The 25587-nt window shown below is 41.2% G+C and overlaps 1 protein-coding gene across 2 annotated transcripts in view; it reads left to right on the forward strand.

The window, feature by feature from the left end:
• The first annotated feature begins 1118 nt into the window (after positions 1 to 1118).
• fam168a (family with sequence similarity 168 member A) overlaps positions 1119 to 25587 on the forward strand; it is a 29089-nt gene continuing 4620 nt past the window's right edge. Inside the window, exons 1-4 of one of the 2 annotated variants that reach the window (XM_080459535.1) lie at positions 1119 to 1240; positions 18615 to 18722; positions 19378 to 19469; positions 21813 to 21893. In XM_080459535.1, the coding sequence (XP_080315661.1) occupies positions 18661 to 18722; positions 19378 to 19469; positions 21813 to 21893 (235 nt within the window). In that variant the 5' untranslated portion in view covers positions 1119 to 1240; positions 18615 to 18660. The remainder of the gene's footprint in view (positions 1241 to 18614; positions 18723 to 19377; positions 19470 to 21812; positions 21894 to 25587) is intronic. The other variant, XM_080459536.1, reaches the window with a different exon arrangement.

Genomic DNA, 25587 nt, shown 5'->3' on the forward strand with positions numbered 1-25587 from the left:
TGGCAACATGCATCATACAACAGCTATGGGAAGGGGTTTATTGTGGATAGTTCATTGTATTTTGCACCAGAAGGTATCACTAAAATTGGCTTTATGTTCAATGTAGTCATTTTCCATCGCAACTGTTTAGTTTTGTATACATATAGCCATTCTAATCACGTATACTCTGCACCACAATAGCAAGGTTATTATGGCACTATTTCACTGGCCAGGCCCACTCAGGATGAAATTGAAATATATGTATGTGGCCCTTAAACTAAAATGGGTTTGACACGCTTCACCAGGGTTTGATGCAGTGTGACTTGTCACCACTGGATGGCGCTAGTTCATTTAGTACAAACGAGCACTGCTGATGATGCATGAGGCCACAGCATTGACTGTGAACTACTGAACATGAACTTGTCTTCCTGCTGTGCAGTACTGCTTCACCGCCACCGAGCTGCTGCTGACCAAATGACACACTTCCCTGCCTGAAAACACCCGTGACAAAGACATATAACGGCTTCTGCAAACATGCGCCACAACACTCCATTTTTTTTATTAAATTAAACAGAAAAATACAAATGGAAAAGTGAAAGAAAAACATATTTTAAGATTGAATAAGTATGAGGGAAAACAAAGAGCTGAGTGAGCAAATAATTAAGTTATCGGATGTCTTTCTTTGAGCTCATGCGCAAAGTGTCTATATGTATTGCAAAATAAAATAAGTAAACTAATTATTATTATTATTATTATTATTATTATTATTATTATTATTAAAACGATGTTTAAACGCGTTCTCTAACATACTGGATGAAGAAGAACAAAGAGACACATTCCTCCATCCCGATGCCTCTCTATTCGGCTCCGTGTGAAATCAATTGATATCCTTTTTATTATTGGAGCGCCTCCACGTCATGTTATCGCTGGGTCGGTTATCGCCCCCTCCTTCCTTCCCTCCCTCTCTCCTTGCATCCCTGCATCCCCTTCTCCCTCCCTCCCTCCCTCCTACCCGGCAGTGCATCCCCATCCCCCACACGGTGGCCGTCTCTCTCTCTCTCTCTCTCTCTCTCTCTCTGGGTGAAAGCTGTCTTCCCAACGCCACTGGCCCGACGCAACGCTGCCGCTGTAGCCGAGCCAGTCCGCACCGACGAGAGCGCGCACACACACACACGGGATAAGCGAGAGCGTACAGGGGCAAAGAAAGGAAGAAAGAAAAAAACAAAACAAATCCTTCTCGTTCATCGACCGAGTGATTTCGGTAAGTGTTGTTTCTGGAGGACAGGAGTGTCCATGTGTCGACTTGCTGGTTGTTGGGGGGGTGTTTTTTGTGGGTTTTATTTGTGTTTTTCTTCCTCCGTATCCCTTCAATTGTCCTCCGCCGAGGCTGCAGCGGGGGGAACTAGCGGGGGCTAAGCTAAACGGCTAAGCTCACAGCGGCGCTGGGAAGCTGGCAGTTTTAAGTGAAAGCGTCGATGTCTCTTTTTTTTTTAGCAACTTAAGTCGACGGAGGTTAAGCAGTTAAAGTTGCAGTTGTTGTTGTCCCCCCCTCCCGTGAGACCCACCTCCCCCCACCTCCACCTCAGGGTTCTCCATTGTCGCTTAAATGTTAAAAAAAAAAAAGAAGAAAAAAAAAACCGATGCTAGCTCGCTAATTAGCGATGTGGGCAGCGCGTGCGGAGGGATGCGGGGATGCTACGGCGGGGAAAGAAGCTAAGCTAACGTTCCGATTATGTGACGGATTCCTGCGTCGGAATGGCTGAAATCTCCGTGCTACAACCGGGGGAGCTAATCTGCCAATAATTGGCAAGATGGCATCTCGGAGTTGTTATCTTGAAATCGGCTGGATTTTCAAAATGGTGTCTTAAGCTTGTTTGAGTGTGACCATTTTTGTCCAACCATTGCTGTTTTGGCGTTTGCTCGCTGTCTGTGGTATGCAGCGGACCTCGCTGCCAGTGCATGCCACACTCCGGGCGATAGAAAGTACATTATTATTAAACACCGATGTGGTGGGGAAATACATGGGGAATTTAAAGCCCTCGTGATAGGAGGGGGGGAAAGTGTGTTTTGGGGTCGTTTCCGACCGACTTTGGACGAGTGTTTATGCCGCATGTGAGAAGCTGTTCGATTTGTCCGGATAAAATAAGAAAACGTGGAGATCTTCAAAAAAAAAAATAAAAAAATCATAGTGATCTTGTAAAAGAAACTGCTTATCCTCTCATAATAAACAACTGTGCATTTATGGCGTTCTTTTACTTTATTATCTTTTTTAAATCTCTGGATGTTTAGGTGGACACGTTGCCAGGGCTGCATAAATATTAAAAATACCATAATGTTTAGTATTGCATCGTGATTTCCGTGACGATGTATGATCCTGGTAGTGCACTTGGAGGCAGTTTTAACCAGAACACAACGTGGTTGTCTTTTTTTCTCCTGGGATATGTGATCACATGTGTTCAGTTCCCTGCAGCAGCTTTGTTCCAAAGCAGAGTAGTTTAACTTTGTTGCTTTTCGTTGTTTTTTTTTCTCCCTTTCTACTCCTGACTTCTGTTCTGCTGCCACCAGATATGATGTGATGTTGAAATTATGGATTACAATTATCTAGTGAGCATGGCTCGGTCTGATTGGCCAAATATGTTGAAATGCAAAGTCAACTAAGGTTCAGTTTGCTGCAATATGTTTTATTAACAGTGTTTATATTTGACATTTGCAATATGTTGTGCAACTCTGTCATAGCTTCTTGGTTATATTTATGATAACCTTTTCTAGTACCAAGATATTCAAAATGTGTTTCTGTGCAAGTATATGTTGGCACACTGTAATTCTATGACAGGCTGGGTTTTGAACAAAGATGTCGTTTCTCTGAGGGTTCATCTGCATAAAGTTAATCTTTACACTTCAAAGTTTACATTTCTAGCTTTGTGTTAATGGTTACATTTTAAAAGACCCATCTGTGGTTCTGAACCTGGGAATTGCTATTATTTGACATTAACAAGTCTGTTAATACAAGTCGACACATAATTTTCTCTTTCCTCATTAATATTCCTTGTTAATTGGCTATCTATGGGTATATTTTGCATCAGGGTACATTGGTAAAAATGGTGTGCTGGAATTTACCCAGTTGTCTTGTGAAAGCGTACTAGTGCTGCTTTGCACTAAAAACAAAGGAATGTTGAGCTGTCATCAGGGCCGCAAGATATTGATTGAACGCATGATGGGAAGAATTACGATATGACTTGCGATGAATAAACATCTGAATCGATGATGTTAATTGCATTTTGGGATATATACTTGCAAATACAAGTGCTTTTTCTCTTGGACCCATTTGTAACCATTGTTTTCATTTCCTTTTCTTTTTGTTTGATCACATGTATGTCTGCGGCTTCACAAAGAATGTTTCAGAAGCAGGCCAGTTTGTTTTGTTTTTGGCCCTTCTCTTGATTTGTTGTGTTCTTCTGGCTTTTAGCCGCCATTTGTGAAGTGATGTTGAAATGCGATCTGTTTTCAATACAATCGGGAGTAGCCGGGGCATCACCTGATTGGCCAAATATATGGATATGCACAGTGCATAGTAATAAATCCCATTGCAGTTGTGATATTTCTTGCATTTTCTATCATTTCACTGTTCATTCCCATTCAAGATGACGTCAGGGCCGTATGTAGCCTCTGAATTAAACTGAGTTGAATGCCCCGATGTTTTGCACTGCACTGATATTTGTGAGATATGATTGAGTGATCGGAGATGTAATCAGAACATAATGGTGGTTTGGGGGGGTTAGAGTCTGACTGGCAGTAAAATATGAAGCTTTGCTGAGTGCAAAAATGCTGAAAATGTTCACCCATATGACTGGAGTTATCAGTGAAATGAATCCTCTCTGCCGTCATCTCTTTTTGGCAGGGATTACTTTCTTTAGTCACTGACTACTAATTCCATTTAATTCAAGAGGCCTTATCTGTCTGGAGGGCTTTCTGCAATACTACTGTTCCCATCTAGACGTGAATAAACTTTGCACAGTTTATATATTCTGATGAGTCTACTCACAAAAGGCATAATTTCATATAGATGTGACATTTATGAAACTGCCATGGTAAAAATGGCTATTAATGCAACCTGATAAATGGGTAAAGCAGTGTTTTTCTTTAACAGCCATGTACAATCTGTTTAAGTGAAATCAAGAGGAGTCAGGCAGAACTGCATCCATCATATGAACGTGTATTAAACACAAGGACAATGGTCCTCCTTGAAAGCGCCCGTCAGATATGAGACCAGAGTGCACTCACAGCGATCAGAGTAAATCTACTGGGTTTTTTTGGGTTTTTTTTAAGAGCGTAAGAACTAGAGCTATCAGAACAGCAAAAACACAGATGATGAACTCGGCTGTGTATTAATCAAACTGTTTGACGTATTTGCTCATTTACTTTTCATCACCAGTCTAAGGTGACCCCTGTGTGCCGTGCGAGAGGAAGGCGGGGGTAACATGCAGGGTTTTGGCATGTGCTGAGCGCACACTGGTGTGTTTGAATGGTGGGCCGTACAATGCCACCATAAAAGCGTCGGCCTATTGAAAGCTGCAGTCACTTAATGTTACGACAGTCGGTGGCTCTACAAGACTCCTGTCCTTTCAGCACTTTATTCCCTCGTGGTTTGTGACACTTAATGATTTGCTCATCAGAGGACAGTGAGCGAGGCGCTCGCAGTCGAGGGATTCCAGATCTCCAGGCGCATGTAGCAATAATGCATTTTATTTCCAGTGCACTTTGTATTTGAGAATTTGAAAGTGCTAAGACCTTCACCCTCACCTTCATGATCATTTCTGTGTGAATATGGACAGATGCACACGTGTCCTTGGATTGACTGGCTGAGTGGCACCTGGCCGATGATGTTGTGTACGTATGTAACCGCTGATGTCTTTAATTTAACAAACAAGCTCAAGCAAGCATAGTACTCGAATAAATTATTTGATAATTTCTCAAAAACATTCAAGAAATCCCTGTAACTGCTCTTTAAAGGTGTATAATTGAATATATATCCTGTGACAAACGTCTTTCCCTTATAACCGTATGGGAAACCCTAAAGATTGCCAAACTTAAAAGAATAGATTTAAACAAAAAAACAATGCTTTCCCCATAGGCAGTGTTTGAGTTAGTAATTCTGGTCTCATTTGGGGGTGTGGCACGTTAAGGCGATCAGTTTGAAGGATTGCAGTTAAAAAACTTAAATCTGTCTTCAACCTCAGTTCAAAAAGCTTCAGATGTATTAAAAACTCATCTGGAGCAGCGCTGCTAACTGAAACTCATTCAGAACAAGTCATGACCATAAGTATTAGATGAATAAATAATAAATATTTATCAAGCATAAGTCATTGCATCTGTTGACGAACTCTCAGCTAATTCATTGTTTTTGCAGCAGGTGAAATCTTCCATTCAATATTGCGAAGTTAGTTGCTTCAAGGAATCTGCAAGAAATTATGAATAACAACACCACCCATGGGCATTACATTACAGATTGAATGCTGTAGGCTTTTTTCCCGAGGAACTTCTACTTTAGTTGGAGTGCAATGCTGCTGAGGGATTTGAGGAAATGACGCACTTCATTGTTGAAAATAGCCAACAAACGCTGCGTCGGTTCGCAGTGACATTTAGCAAACTTCCTCTCGGGTCCAAACTGGAGGAGCCGTTCTTTACCTACGTCGGCATTCAAGTTGATTATTAAAGGTTTTTTTCTTTTCTCTTTTTTTGTTGCCATATGTGTTTTGATCAGTGTCATCATATGCATTGCTGTGAGAGACCTTCTCCGTTTCTCAAGATGCTTATGTTCGTCATGCTGCAGCCGTTTTCATTTTAATCAGCGCTAAGTGGATGCGTTTGTTACATCAGGTACATATTGATGTACGTAACGCAGTGTTCAGGGGTCCATTGGAGTGTTGTTATGGCAATCAGAACTAAAAGAAAATGGAATGTTTTGGTCGTGGAGGAAAAAGAAAAAAAGGCACTGTTTACTCGCGTATGAATAAAATAGGATTTCCCATCAAGAACTTATTCATTAACAAACTACCATATAAGCCTCGTTTAGCTTTCGAAATACAGAAAGCGACACTACTTGTTCTTTCCTCTCTACACAGCCTTCTTGTTTGGAGGGAGGGGGGGGAAAGGGGGGCTTTATTCACATCGTCATTGACAAAATGACTGACGGCATCATAAATGCAATAATTGTGAGCGCTCAAGCCGATTGACCCGTGCCTTGTGAGCAGAGATCTTCTGGCTGCACAAAGACCAAATCAAGTGTGGCGCTGTGTGTCATCGCGTCATACATGTTTAATAAAAGCAACACGTCTCGCCAGCTGTCAAGGCTAACCCTGCTAGCATGATTTAGCTGACAACAACTGGTGCACTGCCAAAGCGTTTCCACTGCAGCTCATGCTCTTGAATTTTAAATCTCGCTAAAGCTTTGAACAAAGTCCCATCGGTAATTGTCTGGATCAGACGGTGTGGTAAAATACAGGTTACACTTTCAGTTGCACGGTACCTAGTGAATAGTTCAGTGTGGATACATACGAGTTGCTGTATCATGATTGTTCACATGCCCAGTGGCCACTTGGTCAGCTGGATAATTGGAAATGCTTGAAGCAATTAATCACTTCGTTATCAGGTGTGTTATAGCAGAATGGCATTTTTAAAGAGCGCTAACCCCTTCAAAAAGATCCGGTAGAGATTGTGTTCTGAAGTCTAGTCTACATATGACGAGAGAGATTAGGCAGCGTGTTACAACTAGTGATTAGTCTCATTGTTGTGCAGAGCAGTTGTAAGTGTAATTTTACAGGAGTCACTTTGTCCACTGCTCTGTCTACAAGTCTCGTGAGTCACTTTTGCAGCAAGACAGGTTTGGTAATCTTAAAAAAAAAAAAAAAATTTTCAAAGCACTATTGCCACTATTTACATGTGAATTGCAATGTTTCATCAAACTGTTGTGTGACTTTAGAAATTGTGACATATTAACAACTCTAAAAGCATCTAGTCATCTAACTTGGAGCTTCCCAAATAGAAAATGGGATTTTTTAATTTATTTTTTTAAGTTTCTATATGACAGTCGTCCAATAAAACATATATTCATCTACATGACAAATCTTAATTTATTGATGATGTGGTCTAAAATAACCCATCGTCTTCACAGTTTAAGTAAGGAAGCCTGGCATTTACTACTGGCTGACTACCAAAATCAACAGTATTTTTACATGTGTACATCTGATGTCTGGCAATTCAAGTAAATATTAGGTGTTTAAATAGTGGATTCTGTTAGCTCTATGTAGCCCTCTTTGGTCTGAACTGCTTTAGCTACTAGCTCGTTGGATAATTAGCACATTGTTTGCTGAGCAAGTCTCAACTTGCAGTCAGAGAAGATTTCCAGGGAGCTCAGTCTTTAAACATGGTTGCATGGTGATTGATCTCTGATCTCGGCGTGCCTGCATGCATGGCTGCTTGTACACCGCAGCAGGTGAGAGATGTCACAAGGAATAAAGCAGCAGGATGAAAGGTTGAAGTGATCCCTGGAGGCCATGTCGGGATGCATTCAGCTGTCATTTATGTTGGGTATCCTAAACTGAGCGCAGACGTACAAACGGACAGCCGCATGGATCAGTGCCGCTGGCTGACATTTTATTCGTAATGCCTACAGTCACAAATGATTGAATTTTTTGGAGCTGTGGCGCAGTACTGGTGATGTAGTTCAACAAATACACGCTTATTGTTGGTATATCTGGGATATTAAACTAAAACAAACACAGCCTCCCGCAACATCTATGCAGTAAAGGCGGCCATTGAAAGGTAATAGTGTTGATGTTAATGTTTGTGTTGAATTGATTTTAGCACAGTGTGGGTTCAAAGTAATGACCATTTTGTGGCCTGTAATTTGTGATGCTTTTAAAGGGTGATGTCTGATCCTGGCAGGTATTCTCTTTTTTATCAGTGAGGCTCGAATAAATACAGGTGCAGCTGTTGGATGAGACTGGACTCGTTTTTAACAAAAATACAGGTTTGCTGCCTTTTCAAAAAAAATCCTGGTGGCTTTTAAGCACTTTGGCAACACCACCCAGTGTGGAGCTCCAGTTATGGTTGGATGACGGTCTATAATGTGAGTTCACTCAGCACACACACAAAAGAAAAATATATATTTTAAAGGCTTTAAGTTCAGGTTACAAGTTGCACCTTGATATCCGTCAACACACACCTACTGTTTTCTGGAACACAAACAATCCACCTCTCTCTTTGGTCTATAAATGTGCGACTGGAACACAGTGTCTTGGTTTTGAGTCTGTACACTCAGAGTGGAGCCCCATCCTCTCGTCTAACCAGGTGCACTCGCGACTGTTGTTTTTCTGGCAATCGAGGGGAAAATAAACTATGTAAACAATGGAACTAATTATAGCTGAATGTTTTTAATGACTGTTTGATTCAAGCTCTTGTTTTTGTGCATAAAACAATGTGCAATCAAGTTGTTTGCTACTGTTGGATCATGAATTTGATATGGCTTTTGGCTGCAAACATTCAGCAGATACAGAGCTGAAATAAAAAAATTACTTTTTAAAAGGATAGATCTCATTCAAACAGATTTGGATTTCTTTACCGATTGCAGCTTTCATGACATAAGATAGGCATCTGTTATTTGTGTTATCACATGTATTTAATTTCTTAAAAATGTATTCCTAAACAATATTTAAGGCAATTGTAGAAGGTTCAGAGGACCCGTAGTGCTAGAATATGAAGGAAAACCATAGGCTTGATCCCTGTTGTGTGTGTGTGTGTGTTTATCCGGCCTGAAACATGTGAGACAACAGGAGAGTGACTGGCATTGAGCAGCACTTTTAAAAGCTCCTGCTTGTTGATAACGGCAATTGTGTTCAGAGAAACGGTAAAATATTACTGGTTGCTATTTTAACTACAGTATAATAGTGTCTCTCTCTCTCCTCTCTCTTCTCTTTCTCTCTCTCTGTATTTGCAGAGTTCCACCTCAGGCAATAATGTCGGTCTATCTGCTGTTAATATTGCCTGGAGGTATTGATTGTTTGTCTAGGGTTTGACTGCCAAGTCCTAGCTCATAAAGTGTGTGTGCGTGTGTGCTCAGTCTGGCTGGTTTGTTTAAATATTTACAAAGTAATGTTAACAGTGTTGAAATGCTATTAAAATTCAACCTTCAATTTGGGATTATATGAGAATTCTTGCCTTTTCAGTCATGTCCTGCACCTATGAGTCTGATGCTTGCATTCAGCCTTGACCAGTATTACTGTGCCCATTATGACAGACAAACTGTATTTGTGTTGTTGTTGTTTTTTCTTAATCTGATGTTGTGATTATGTGATGACAAGTTAAATTAATAGGTCTCACCAGCCATGTAGCTTAAAGGAAAAAGAGCAGTGGTGGCCTCGTCCAGAAAACAAGGACACAATCTGTGGTGTTATTGTTTGAGCCTTAAGACGAGGAAAACCTACTGTTTTGATGCCCTCGGGGAATTTATTTCTCTGCTTTGAACCTATCCTATTCATAGATAACCTTAACTACACATTCTCGGAGTAGTGGGCTGCCGCAGTACAGGCTTGCTCAGGGAGCCACAGAGGTTGTAACCTGTCAGCATTGGGATTTGAACCTGCGTACCTCTACCTTTGCCGACACTACATTTTTTTGCGTGACCCAGTTAGCATCACTAGCATGTTAGCCCTTAGCTCATATCGATGCTAACTCGCTTGTCAGATAGCAACATACCCGCGGATTACTGAGCAGGGGGCACACCGATAAAGAATTACCCGAGTCAATATGCTCACACTGGCTTTTCTGGATACTTGCTGAACCAAGATATTAGCTGCAATCGCCAGAGCGGAGTGAGCGGTGTGTTAGCTGATGGCTAACGGCAGCTTCCTTGCTGCAGCCCCGACTGACGGCTCACAGCGGAGCTCCAGTGTGTCCACAACGGAGGAAATATCTTACCTCTCCAGGAGCCGGTCGATTCCAAAATGTAATCTATTGGTCCTTGAATGTTGACAGATCATCCTTGAAGATTTCAACGAGAAGTTGGTAACATACATGCATACATATAAATAAACACGGATAAAGACATGACCTTCACTCCAACTTTCGTTTGGTGAAGGTAATAACATGAACTTGAATTTTCTTCGAGGACAAAGGTATGTCTACTAAAAAGCCTTTTGATGCATCATTTATTCTGCTGGCTGAAAACTGTACCGGCAGCAATAATTGTGCACAGTAACATGCAGCTGGTGGTGACCAAATGCTCTTAGACGTGAGTCCGATAAACACCAAAGTTAATATGTTTTGTACATGTTTTCGTGTTGGATGAATGGTGGAATTTCTTCACTAACTTAAGCTGCTGTTGAAAACATCTTTCTTTCACAGTGTTGTATTATTATCCTTAGAATATCCTTGGTTGGCTTTTACAGTCTTTAAACCTTTGTTATCCCACATTTAAGGAAGGCTTTATGTACATATATATTTCAATTTGTCATTTTTCTTCAACATTTCTGTAGTCTGCTATATGCAGTGAGGAATCATTAAGTCATATTCCTCTATGCTCCCTTTTAACAAAGTTATAAGCTCGTAATAAACACCTTGAAATAAAGACTCCTGGTCACTCACTGTATTGCTTATAGCCTTGTAACTTCTTCCAACATAAATGGTCCAGTAAACCATTATTTTATTAAAAATAAAAGCTGTATTTTTGCTATTCACCTAAAAATTGAAGGGTGGGTCAATTTCTGTATTTTTGTATACAGGACATCAGTCTTAAACAGCTGTTCGTGAGCCGTAAGATTAGTATTTTGCTTAATTAAAATGAAGTAGCGATATAATGTAAAACCAAAACATAACTGAGAAAGTGCAGCTCCTCTCTATGTATGATTGTAACTAAGGTCCATAGCAGGGGTAGAAATTTCCATCAACGTACCATGTTGGATTGTATTTATTTAAACGGAACAGGAGCTTAGCATGTGGAAATGATTTCCGTTTTCAGCGGAAGGCCACAGCGTCTGCACATAATCCAGGGATGTAGGCCCAGGAGGTGTGTGACTGATGATATGATTTTGGAAAGGAGAATAGACGAGGAGGAGGAGGAAAAAAGGGGGGGATGCTGTCCCAAAGTGTATAGTGCTGTCCTAGATCTAAAATAGCCCAGAGCTGTTTGCAGCTCGTAGCTGTAGGGCAGGTCTGATTGTGAGGAGGGCAAGAGGGATTTCATCAGGGATTCCATCACAGCACCTCTCAGTGCTGCAGTTTTGAGCTTGATTATGGATATCACTTCTCATGGTGATAGGCTTACAGCTCAGAGGGATGGTGTGTGCCCTGGACTGTTGGATGTGATCTGGTAGTTAGGGTAAAATGAAACCTGCTTTTGTGATCAGCTCCAAACATTGGTTCTCTGTCGAGAGGGGAGAGATTTCTCTAAAGAGATGACTTCCAGGCTTTCGTGACGTGGACTTTATCCAGAGTTGAACTTGCATGCAACGCCCATATTAAAATGGATATTTCTGTTGCTTATTCCTCAAAATGTATTTGAAGTTACAAATCATAAGTGTTTAAGATTTAACATAGTTTTTGTCTTGCTCATCATAGGGATGCATGTCATTTGTTGGCCAAACAATTAAACATCTTCCATTGCAGCTGACCATTAGTCAGCCCCCCCTTCTCACGGCTGTACAAGAGTAGACTCCAGTCATAAAACATTTTTAGTTTCTCTTAAAAGCAACATTTGTCTGTGTTTTTTCTCTCGGTAAAGGTTGTGTGCAGGCTGCACGCTGGCAGTGCTTGCCCCACTCAGGCCATATTGACATGATTTACCCGGAGACACTGGGATCCCACCCGGTCGGAGAACATCACACAACTCAACTCATAGCCACAATGACTCGACAAGATCAACTTCCACTTAAATTTGCTCATTCAAAATTCAGGGAGTGATTGGATTACATTGTGCTGACTTTCTGTGACCCCTTTGGACAAGTCAAGTATTATAAATCGTCAGAAACGGGAACTAACGAGAAGAACACTTATTGAAGCCGTACAAGGACCTTAAAGCTATTCGGTTTCAGACTAAGAAATTCCTTGTGAAACTATATTTATTTAGACTGTCGATTTCTGATGCTGTTTTTCAAATTTGAATAATGGAAATGTGATTGTGATTTTGTGCTCTATTTTTCTTATCACTTATCATTTCAAAATGCAGTAGCTTTACGGTATGGTTAACCCATATCAAACTAATATGCTATAGATAAGCAACAAAGCCTCCTTCTTTAACGTGTATTAAACGCGTGTCTCATCGCAGCATTTAGTCAAAGGATTTCTCTTTCGGTTTCCTCTTTATACGACCCGAGTGAATCGCTTTCCCTCTGTAGGACTAAGACCTCCAAAAAAAGGAAGCCGTTCGGTTGTATTCTCTCCCATGCTGAAGTGTGATAACGCCCACTGGTTTTGATTTGTTGCTTAAAGAGTAGATGCCTGGCGAGGTATTATGTGGGAGGATAGAGTCAGTGTGGGGGTTGTGTTGTATTGTACATGTTCTCTCTCTTTGTGTGTGTGTGTGTGTGTGTGTGTGTGTGTGTGTGTGTGTGTGTGTGTGTGTGTGTGTGTGTGTGTGTGTGTGTGTGTGTGTGTGTGTGTGTGTGTGTGTGTGTGTGTGTGTGTGTGTGTGTGTGTGTGTGTGTGTGTGTGTGTGTGTGTGTGTGTGTGTGTGTGTGTGTGTGTGTGTGTGTGTGTGTGTGTGTGTGTGTGTGTGTGTGTGTGTGTGTGTGTGTGTGTGTGTGTGTGTGTCCCAATCCTTCCCTCATTATTACCTCTTCCAGTCCCCCTAGGCTTCAAGCGCCTCCCTTTATAGAGTGAAACCATCATTATTGTTTTGATGCATGCTCATATTTTATATTGACACGCACAAATTAAACACCAGAGCGCAATCTGAAGGCCTGAAAGACGCCTAAAATGGACACATGCGAGAACCAGTTTTGCGAGCATGCAGCCCCTGCGATGTTTATGCCTCAAGGCTATCGCTGGTGAGTTCAGCCCAAATGAAGTCCCGCTAATGGAGTGTAATCTTGTAACAAAGTCCCTTGAAATAACTCTGGTTAAGCCATGGAGCAGAAAGGCCTCCTTAATAATGTCAGTCAGTAGTTAATAAATCTGTGTGTGTGAGCTGTTTCAAATAGTGAGTGCTCACATATTCTTCATGCACTTTGATGTAGGTACTGCAACTTTAGTTAGTTTATAGAGCCACGTCTCAAAAAATAGAATGCTTTCAAAAAATCTTTTCCCCATTATCAAATTAAAATACTGCAACTGCCATGTATTTTTGATTTATTACACTCAAACTGAAATTTTGAAAATCTTTTATTCTTCATAATTGTCATGAATATTGCTGTTTTTTTTAAATTCATGGGTATTGCTGCTACAGAGAATGCTTTAAACTATATTCCACTGCTGTAAACACTTGTCTTTTTAGCCTTGCTTTGTTATTGCCAAAAAAATAAACATTTCATTATATTCTAATATATTTAAATGTGTTAAAAGTAACATGCAGGTAATATACAGTACATGCATTTAGCAAGTGAATACACATACAAATGGGTTTAAATGCAACATAGTGCAGACTTCAATGGGATGCATGAATTTGTATCAGTTGTCAGTTAAAACAAATATTTGAAACAAATCTAGTTGTGAGCTGCAACTCTAACCATCATTTACAAGTCGCGATAAAATGTTTCATCACAAGGGAGAAAGATACTGACGCAGAGCTGTATTTTTTAGTGTTTGTACAGTCTCGCTGTCATAAAACATTCACAGGAAGTACTTTACAAGTTTGAGTCTGTTTTTCAGTACAAATCCAATTTTCTGATAATGTTTTTCATCATCACAAAGCCACACACACATCTAACCGAAACAGAAAAATAGTTATGAAGCTCGATGTGGAAAAACACGGCCATTGGTTTGATTGTCACAACCTCCAGGAAAGTGTATTAGCTGTCAAGAGATCAATGAAAACGCTTCAAATCGCACGTGCGGTTTCATCATCGCTGTCGGAGTGCGCCGTAAGCAGCGCGTCTCTGATTGATGGAGGGGATGCTACACTGCAGTGAGCTGTGCCGTCTTCAGAGTCAGGTGTGTTTGTAATGAGTAGAGGGGAGAGGAGGCACATAAATCAGCTTGTGTGTGTGTGGCGGGGGGGCTGCTAATAAAAAAGTGTGCATCTCCATTCAGACAGCTGTTGTTAACAGTCAGTCCTCTGCGGCCACAGGCAGCACTGCATCGACATGGCGTTCCTCCCTCCTTCACAGCGAGAGCTTTCTGAAGCCTGTCAGTTACTCTGCGTTCTCGAGAAGACCTCAGTTTGACACATTTACTGCATATATTCGCATGTGTGCGTAATATCTTTACTCTTTAAACCTGCTTGCAGACTCTTATATTGGCATACAGTTGGATCATTAAAAATAATTAAAAACGACAAATGGGTCGTTGAATATTTAAAATTTGAACAATGTTTGATTATGGGGATAATCGAATCTGTTTTAAAAACAGGAAAAATGTTGACGTTATGAAATGTAGTTTAATTTAAGATACTGGGTCTCTCATTCAAGTTGAAATTTCTGGGTATGAAATTATGAACAAAATGAACTTTTCCCTAGTATTCGTTGACATCTATGTTTCTGTTTTAGCCTTAACCAACCAAACCGGTCGTTGTTCATTACTTTAATCATTCACTGGTTTTAAACAGCATGTTTAGATAAAATACATGATCTGGAGACATGCGCTCCAGGAGCTTGTGATTGGCATTTTCATTAGTCTAGATGTCTATTGACCAATTGAGGACTCTGGAGCTGTAATGAGCTGTCAATTCATTGATCGGTTGATTGACAGAAACTTTAATCAACAACTCGTCTGATTATCAGTTCCCCTTTTCCGAAGAGCTTCATTGAACAACCGTTAGCTTCAGTCTACACATTTTACTTTTTTTCTCTCTCACACAATTTGCAGGATATTTCTAGATAGACTATTCAATTTGTTTAGTCAAAAAGGTGGTCTGCTGATTTTTTTTGAATGTTGTGAACGTTAACAGCTATTTGAACTGTTTCACAATTTGTGTTTATTGCAAAGTGAGACATTAGTATAATTATTTGCCTGTGAGCAAAGTGTGTGCGTTTGTACTTTTATTTTTAAGCTACCCAATAGTGCCGATATAGGTTTGTTTTTTTAAATATATTTTTTCTCTTTGAAGTATGACACAGAGCCTCGGGTTCGTCTGGAACATAGAAAAGATAAGGCTTTATAAATGGTCGATCTCCTCGTCTCTGTGTGACAAACCCCTCTTGCACAAGGCTCAGGCTGTTTCAATGACAGATGTCAAACAGGAGGGCTTCTGGCCTTGAAGGAGGAGGCACCTCCTCATCACCACCTCCTGAAAACAAAAGCAGTTATGGTTGGACGGCTTCTGGGCTGTCCTCCGTTCCTCACATACACAATCATTAAACACAATGTGGTGCCTCTTCTTGTTCCTCTCACACGTTCACTTTTCATCACCTTTTTCTGCACTCGTGCACACACACACACACACACACACACACACACACACACACACACACACACACACACACACACACACACACACACACACACACACACTGAAGCAGACAAACACACCCGTCTCTCTCCCCTCTGCTCAGGCCCTGTGTGTGTGTGCGTGTGTGTAGAATAAGACCTCAGTGTCAGTTTAGCCACCTGTCCATGTGTTAATGGGCTTTGTTCCCTAACGCTGCACGTTAACTCACAAGTACATGTCAACTACCAGATTGCTCGTGTGTGGAGCTCTGCTCATGGGTTCTTGTAACTTCTGTTTGAGGTTGACTAAGAATCTTGGTGGTATCGGTTCCTCTAATGCTCGCTATACACTGCGATGAAAGATGACAAACGTGAGAGGATCGTGGCGATAGTTTTTGTCTTGGCTCTAAATCGGTGGTTCTACGTTCGATCCATGTCGTAGAGTTTGGCTACCTGGGAATTTAAAAGATTGTTAAAATCACAGTGTGAAGCAGCCATAACAGATTACAGTAGATCACGAGGATGGATCATTGAAACTTGTACTGTAGTGAAATCAAGAGGCTGGTACGTGAAGTTTTCATTTCAAGTCGAGTTGAAAACTTGGATCATGGATCCGTTCAAAAGGCTTCTCGACAAATCTTAAGACGCGTTTCTTTTATTATTATTTTTCAATTCGGCTACAATGAAGTCGTGTGCACTCTGTAGCCATCAAAGTGTCAGATCTCATGTCACTGAGACGCAGATTAACACAGGAGCAGAAAGCTAATGATGAATAATACAAAAAGGAACAGCAGAGTAATGAAAGTCGGGGAGGCTGAGCCGTACTACAGGAACAAATTAAAGCACAGACAATGCAGCAGATTAAGGAGGATTGTATTCTGAACAGCATCCAGCGGTAGCTTAATCAATTCCCTGGATACACTCTTCAGCTGGGAGAAATGAATTTGTGTAATGAAGCGAAGCTTTCCTTTCTCACTTAGGTTTTAGATATTTGAAACAAAATCAACTCAAAAGCAACTCCACCCACATGTTTGTGCTTTCGCTCATTTGTCGGCATCTTGAGGCGTTTTGACGTCGCCGCTCCTGGACGGGGCTTCGAAATGCCTCGCTGCTTGGTTCAAAGTGTCACTCGGTGCCGTTTGGCATCGCCGCCGTGTAGTGCGCGCCCAGGAATTATGGAACCAGAACTGTAATCAAACTTTTTTTTTTAATGTTTAAGTGGCTGTGAAACACAAGCTTCGGGGTGGTTTTACCTCAGATTTGGAAATGAGTGTTTTAAATGGATTCCATTTACCCATTTACCTTGACACATGGGGCGGCACTGGACAAGTCTGTTTATGGGTGGTAGATTCTTATGATATATTCTTGAGATTATTTCCCTGTATTGAATCCATTCTGTTCACCTGAACAACACATAGTAGGTGCAATCGGCTGCTGCCGTGTCCAGGGAGCTGTTTGGGGTCAACGGCCTTGCTCACAATGGGTTTCTAGAGAGAGTGTGGTGTTTTTGAGTTATTGGTGTGTAATATTTGATGTCACTCTTGGACACAGCACACAACAAAGGTACATTTAAGCCCCCTTGCCTCACTGGGATGCGACAACTCATAAAAATACAGGGAAATATGCCTATCAGTGAGTGTTTTCACTGTTTTACACAAATGTGTAAAACTCTCCCAGAGTAATAAGTGTCAAAATGTCCCTGGTGTTCATAGGCAATCTTGACATTTGTCTTATAAAATTGGTCATTTTCACTGAGAAAGCCTGATTATATAAATTCAAGTTTCTCCCGACTTCAGAAATCGTCTCATTTAAAAAAGAAAAACAAGTGCAGACTTTGCTAGGTGAGGACTCCAGCCACCTTTAAGACCAGCCTGCCATGCTGATGCCTCATTTATCACGTTATCTTTTCTTTTGCAGAAAGGTTTGTGAAATCCACGACTACCCAGACTATTTTGCCCAAAGTAAAGTGTCACAAATTTTTACGTGACCAAAATCTAAGTGACGCATTCGCCAGTCCGTGGAACACACGCAAGAAAATAGCAAACCTCTTGAAATGTTTTTTAAGGAGCCCTTTTTGGATTCTGTTGTCGCAGTCCAGTGATGTGGGCGGCTTCAATACCAGACAGACTTGTCGTCATCACTGCCATTACATGTTCAGTCCCATGTCACAGGGAAGCAGTAATAAAGGTTTACACAAGGCACACATAAAAAAAGCACGCGACTCTCACACACACACACACACATACACACACACACATCTTCTCTTTCGTTCCGCTCTGTGTTTGTGCAACACGCTTGTGGTTCTGGCTCGGTGTGTGTGCTGGATCATGCTTACTACTCATGGCTTGGTGCAAGAATTCTGTGCTATATTTCGTCCTCCGTCCTGTTGTGTTGCTCTGTCACTTGCCCGCTCACCGTGGGTGTGTTGTGCTTTTTCATTGGCTGTATTGATGTTGTGCTTTGCTGCTTGTACTGGTTGTTCTTGCACAGCACGTCACATATGTATACACAAATTCATGCTCATACTCCACGTCCTCTTGAGCATTCACATATTATGTCGCACAGATTGGAGAATCAGAGGCTTTGTTGGCTTTACGGGGTGTTACGCAGCAGGAAACAAAATTGGGTTGCGGGGCTGCCTTTTCCTAATGTGATTGAAGTTTTTCGGGGTCACTTTGTAAACCCTTTTATCGACCACACAGAAAAGCCAGGTCTTGGAGGAAACTTCATCTAAGAACCACACAAAACAACACACAGTTCATTTTCCGTCATATTTATACTATTTTGAGTCCGTACAGTCACTATATGGTGTGTAACACAGTTATTAAATGCATTCACAGGTGGCAAAAGATTCCACAGTTTCCACAAACATTCACCACAACACAGTCTAAATCACTGTCTCCCCTGCTGCTGTCACTAACCATTTGCTGTTGCACTGGTGCTTGCTTTTTTTGCAGTTTTATTTCTCTCTCTCAATTTATTTATTTCCCCTTTTTTTTTTTTTTTTTTTTTATTCTTGTGTTCATTGTAATCATGACCTCTCGCTGTTTTAATTTCAGATTTGCATATCCACTTCCACTCCTTCCTCATTTGCATACAGCAAGAATGGCGAGCGGGCATCCCACAGACAAATTCAGTTTCATGTATCAACCAGACACGCACAAGAGGTACGGGGCACGCATGCACACACACTCACCCACCAACCAACACATACACATGCAGTTCCAACAGGCCCACATTTTCAACGAGCAGGTAAGTGGAAGTCATGACAGTGCACACTTCAGGCCGGCCGCATTATGGGACATGTAGTGTAAACCCTTGTTTTGTTATCTGACCACTTCTCCTCCTCCTCCTCCTTTTGGAAACCCTGACCAGGAGAGCTTGCCCCGGCCTGTGTTGGTGCAGTACTTGTAAACCCGGTTAATTTGGTTAGCTGCCCTTTTTGCCACACAGGAAATGTAAAATGATTTTGTTGAATGGATCGAATTTTTTTTTTTCCGTTGCCAGTGTTTTTTTATTTCATTCAAAGAGTCTTGTGTCTGTAAGTACATGCTTATGTTGAGCCTACTTCAGGGCGAGGATTCACTGGGCTTGATTTTTGCTGCACGCTGGCAAAATCCCTCCGCCTGAAGTCGTCTTAAGAATCTCAGTTTGGGATTAATGTGTGTGTTGTTGTGCTCGATAATCGTGCCAATTTTCCTTCCAAGTGACACGGCTTATGTTTCTTTCCCTTCCATTTTTGTCATCTTAACCCTCTCCCCTCTTTCCATGTCCTCTGTTCCTCTTGCTCTCTCTCTCTCTCTCTCTCTCTCTCTCACTCAGTAAGAACAGGTTATCTTCAGCTATGAATCCAGTCTACAGCCCTGTTCAGCCAGGCACCCCTTATGGAAACCCCAAGAACATGGCCTTCACAGGTGAGCACATTGCGCACGCACATTCATTTAAAATAAGAACAATGCAAAGTGTTGCTGCTATTCAATTCAAAATCAGCTCAGTAGTTCCGCTCATTGTGTCGATGAAATGATAAAATTTTTCCCTTTTCAACTCTTGATACATTGTTTATGTTGAAAAGGGGAACTAAATATAGGTTAACTAATATAGTTTTTCCAATTACTGCTTTCAGTCGCAACCTATTGTGAAGTTGAGATTGTAGCTGAGATCCAATGAATTATATCAAAATGGTACATTCAAGATGCAAGCTGTGTTACTAGGTAACCTAAGCAAAAGGACTATGTCAGTGTGATGGTAAGTTATGTCATCGACTTTCTGTCCATAAGGAGGGCTATTATACAGAAGAAACTGCAGTTTTTGGTCAGATAAACTCTATAAATTTGATTTTTGCATGCAGTGAGGTTGTACCCGGAATCTGCTTGCGAGATGGAGTTCTGAGTTTAACCTGTGAGCCCCCACAGATTGACTTTAAGAAATGCTGCTGACGTCCACTCTGACCTCTGATTTGAAAAGATTACAGCCAAGCACGGACACAAAAGGCATAGACCTTCAAAATTTTCTAAATCTCAGCGGTTCACTCGTAGTCGTGTCAGCCGGTCTTCCCTCGTACGTCTCCAGTTGGTTCAGAACGCTGCAGCTCGACTACTAACTGCAACACGTGAGAGGAAACACCTAACTCCCGCCCTGGATTCCCTACACTGGCTGCTCGTCCACTGTCGAATTCATTTAAAAAGGCTTTTATTTGTTTTTAAATCTTTAAATTGTCTAATCCGCCTTACCTCTCCGAGTTGCTTCACTGCTACACTCCTGCTCGGTGCCTCGGGTCAGCAGATCAGCTGTTCCTGGAGGTGCCGAGGACCAAACAGAAGCTCGGCGACGACAGAGCCTTTTCAGTTACTGCCCCGAAGTTATAGAACAAGCTACCACTGTACATCAGACAAGCCCCTTCACTGTCCATTTTCAAAACTAATCTTAAAACCCATTTTCATCCCTTGGTTTTTAACCCAGCTTGAGACTGCTCCTGTATTTATTGTAGCCATTTTAGTCGTTTTATTGTATTTTTCTATTTCGCATATTTTTCTTTGTTTCAGCTGTGGTTGTTTTAAAAAGAGCTAGACAAATAAAGTTGAGTCTAATTATGAAATGATTTCAGAAAAGTACTACCACAAATTAACTGGAATATTAGTCCCAACTTGACCTCCTCTGAAGCGTAAAAATACATTTCCCCATAGACTTTACAGGGATTTAGCAACATCTTGGATAGTATTGTGTTGTCTGTGTAATGAAATAGATGGGTTGATAAATAGAATAAATAGCACCTCTTTAGGTTTGTCTTGTTCTGTCAGACTCCATGTAAAAGATTTCACTGTGTCATTCTCAGGTCTAAAAGGGTTGTGACAATGAAAATAATAATTTTTTTTAATCAACTGAAGAATGCTTAAAATGCTAAAGGACAAAAAAACAAAAACAAAGGCTCTGTTTGTTCAAGGTCAAATTCTTTGCCAACTCCCAGAACTCAAGGTGACATCCTCTTGTTCCCATTTTTTTTGTGTCCGACTCCATCATAAATCTGAAGGAAAGGAACACGGCTTTAGAGATGAGAGGGCTTGTTGAATATGAGAGGAATTGTGTGCTGTAGCATGAAGCCAGAGAACGCATTAGGCCGAGTCGCGGGCTGCTGAGACGAATAATAAGGCATCACCATTTTGGAAGTCCGATGCAGCTTTCTATTGAACCTGTTACATCCGACTGCAGCTCCACCTACAGCAGCCAAATCTGGATATAGCAAAGGCGCAAGGCTGCAGAACAGATCTTCTGTGAGACCGCCTGCCAATAATAGCAAACTGTGAGAAGTGAGCAGCACTTAAGCTCGCTCACAGTCTCTGCTGCTTTTTCTCTCCTCTCATTTCAATCTAGCAAGTCTGCACCCCCCCTCCCCCTCCCCCTCCCCCCTTTTTTTGGGTGAAAGCTTTTTCTCGGGTCAAATCAGCCTTGTTGGCTAATGTATGACGCACGAGTGTCGTGTGCTCCCCCTCGCACGTGCCTGCACGCATTGCTAATGTTTCTCGATTTATCTCCTCCCACACCATATTGGCAGGTGTGTCCCGTCTGCCAAATTGGTGTATGTAAGACGCATTCAGCCGACTGTGTTATTGGTGCAGACATTTTTTTAATGAGCGCCATCTGTGCACATCGCGCTTCTCACCAAAAACGTGCGTGCGTGCGTGGGTTTGCGGGGGCTTATCTGTCTGCTTGTTAAGGCTGTGGTTTCTAATATTCTCTCTTTCATCCGTGTCTTCTTGCAGGCTATCCAGGAGGTTATCCCGCCACGGCTCCCACTTACACACCCAACCTCTATCAAACAGGCAGTCCTGGGTATCCACCAGGTGAGCGCCGCCCGTCTCACGACTTTGTTTCTGTTTAACAACATGCGGAGACGGTCGCTTGTCAGTTCAGATAAATTCTTCTCGTTAATTAGTGAGACGCTCCGTCATTAAGTCCAAGAAGAAAACGGGATGTAATCAAATCAAAAATATGTCTGTTTCTATGAGGAGTGCTTTGAATTCCCACACAGAAGATGTGTATTATATGGAGATGGTTTTATAAACAAATTAGTACCACGCTTCTGTTAAACTCCCAACAATTTGCTTTGTGTTCTAAGATAACCAATTCTAATAGATTGTGGACAGTTGTAGTATGAAGACGACGTCATTCATAAAGTACATCCATTAAAGAAAATGTAGGTGTCCCATAATGTGGTTCTCTTGAAAAGTGAATTTTCTTTTATCGTGTTCTTATGTGGTAACCTGTTTCGAGGTAAACGCCTGGTCTGGCTCGTATCAAAGTTTAGTGCTCACAAGTGAAGCTCGAAACGGAGTAACATTTGAAACATGTATTCAAATAAGTAAAAAAATATGAAATTCCTGTGTTAAATTGGCTTATCAAAAAAATTCTGTTATTGCAATAAAATCCTCTGGGTCAAAAGTAAAGGGCCACCTTTTCAACCAAATATTTGATGGATTGTTTGTCACCGTTTGAGCGCTTGGCAATAAATTATTACCATTTTTCGAATGTGAGGCCAAAGCCCACGGTTTCTGCTTTCTGCTTGTAAACGGTGCCATCAAGCGAAAACAATGATTAAAACAATCTGCAGTGCATGCAGTGTTTTTGAAACCGAAAAACAGTCTGTAACCCAAACAAGCTGAAACAGCACAGTATCTGTGCCTCCAATTTCCCTTGAATACATTTGAGAAATGTGTTAATCTTGCTGATGAGTAATCACTGGGTTGCACACAGTGAAAACGCCTTTGAGTAATGTGTTGGTGCGAAATGAAAGTTAGTCATTGTTTAGGTTAAGGCTGGTCTAACGCTTAATGTGTTGAATAAATTACACGCTGATGAAATTTTAATTCCACGTCAAGTGGATCCATTACTGCTCCTCTGTGTGGCTGCACAGTGACGCTCTGGATTTATGGGTTTGTTATGAGTACTTAACGTAGGGCAAATACTGTTTTCCTGCATGTTTATATAATTGTCTGACTCATGCACCTTTACAATTTTGTTGCAGATTAAAACTGTAGACATATTCCAATCTGACACGCACAGTCAGAGGGTTGTTCAGCGCTCCTCACGGACCCAAGTAATCTAAATGCGATCTGTATTAAGTGGGGAGCGTAGACTAATAGTAAAGGAGTGGGCCGCTCGCCAGTGAACAGCTGCTGTATCGCAGCAGATAGCAGCTCTGCTGGGGTTCAGTGTCTGGTCCCAGCAGCAGATGGGCCTACAGTTGTCTCGCTGCTACCCAGATATGATATGTCTATATAGAAAAAGGTAGTGAATACTGGGTAAACAGTCCTATATTGTCTTGTTGTAGTTGTGTACGGTTATATGAGGACACAATAGGAAACATTCGGTGATCACAGTTTGGGTTCAAACTTCTTTTTTTTTTACTGTCGCACACTGGATATTTGCAATGCACATGACACAAAGGATATGAACATCTTGATATTTCAATATATTGTTAATAATGACAACAATGATAATGACCAAATCTATTTATATAACACTCATCAAAACTATTGTTATGAAGACCTGTATTATTAGTGTTATTACTAGAATCCCACATCTAGAAATGTAATTATTGTTGCATCATCAGACTGTATTCATATATATTTTGCCATCATTCTTGGTGGCATCGATTCAACAATGTACTGCAAACGTTCCTCAGATTTTGGTTCATATTGATGGAAAATCACACACTCCTGAAGTGTAGCCTCCTGTATGAAAGTGTAGTTTCCTCTTCTCAGCTGATGAGAATGAGACCCAGGGCTGAAGCCCCATCAGTCCATCAAGGCACAGCGTATCAGAGATGGCATTAAGTGACATTTTTTGTCACTTGCTGGATATTTCCTGTTTATGGAGACGTTCTTTAGAAACAATAGAGGTGGCAGTTCGTGAAAATCCCAGATCAGAAGTTTGTGAAATGTTCTTTTTGGCATCGACAATCAAGCCGCCTTCAAAGTTGCTAAAATCTCCTTTTCCTTCCCCATCCTCATGCTCAGTCAGGGATTATGTCTATATGTTTTTATGCCAAATCCCCTTCTTGCTGAAAACACATTTTGAATCTGAGTCTCTAGTTGCTGTGGTGACCCCCGGTCGAGGAAACGGCTAAATACACAGTATGTGTTAGAATGAAGTAGAAATGATTGAGCCTTTTCCATTTCTAAATGTGTTGTACATTGATACCTAAAGGTAAAAAAATAAAGTTCATTTCATACGTTTCTGCTGTCACCTTCTGTAACTTCCCTGCTATTCTGCTGGACTATATAGTGTGTACACATACACTCATATAATGAATATATTACTAGCAAGTACACTTTCAGCTTTAAGTACTTGTAAATATTTGTACATTAAAAAAAACAAATGCTGTGTAGTGCATTAAGGTGTGAAGGAAGACGATCCCTATTACTAGGTGTAGTAAGCAATTGAAATAATTTCAAGTGCACAAAAGACAAACTAAAACAAAGAACATAAGCCATCAGAAGAATAGAGCTGACTGGAGATGAAAGAGGCAGAGGCGTAGGGGAACGAAGAAACCAACTACTGTTTTGTCCTCTAAACAAGAGGCTTTTATTTAATTGGGATTTTGAAGATGTACAATTTCAATGACTTCAAAGACCGTTTTTAAAAAGTCTTAGTATGTGTGTTTCATTAGCAACCAAATATCAAATCCTGTAAACATCAAATTGAAAAGAACTGCTATCGAAAAGGCATGAATAAGGACTTTTCTTTGCAAAGTGTTGGGATTGAATTATCTTGAGCGCAGAGGCAGAATCCTATTTTAATTGTTTTCCCTTTCTTGAATTTTAAGTGCGTTCCAAAGACCGAAGGGGGGTTGGAGAGTTCCTCTGTGCTGCTTTTGAAGCTTCCGTCTCCCGTCTCCACCCCGACTAGGTTTTTTTTTTTTTTTTATCTTTTGGAGGTCTAACAAAATATCAGGTGTGCTTTGGCAAAGCTCAGTCGGCTTTGTTCCAGCCGAAACCTGAACCTCATTATCACGGAGTGCTGCTGCTGCTGTCTTGAAATGTCTTTCTGTGCACGCAGTGCTGCTTAATGTATGGTGAAATTAAATGTTTATATTTTTGAGCCCAGATAGAAATGATGTGGTCTGATTAGAAATCTGTCTTAGTCATTATTTCTTAAGACCTTTCATTAGACTATCTTTTTTTTTTTCCTTTGTCAGCAGGGCTTTTGTGCAATTGTCACACAGCATTGTCCTTTAATGGTGTGTGTGTGTGTGTGTGTGTGTGTGTGTGTGTGTGTGTGTGTGTGTGTGTGTGTGTGTGTGTGTGTGTGTGTGTGTGTGTGTGTGTGTGTGTGTGTGTGTGTGTGTGTGTGTGTGTGTGTGTGTGTGTGTGTGTGTGTGTGTGTGTGTGTGTGTGTGTGTGTGTGTGTGTGTGTGTGTGTGTGTGTGTGTGTGTGTGTGTGTGTGTGTGTGTGTGTGTGTGTGTGTGTGTACAGACACACACACAGACGTTTAGACACAGAGCAGCTCCAGCATCTCTTTGTTCCCTTGTCCTT

The sequence above is a fragment of the Lipophrys pholis genome, assembly GCF_963383615.2.
Source record: "Lipophrys pholis genome assembly, chromosome: 3".
In the NCBI taxonomy this organism is placed as follows: Eukaryota; Metazoa; Chordata; class Actinopteri; order Blenniiformes; family Blenniidae; genus Lipophrys; species Lipophrys pholis.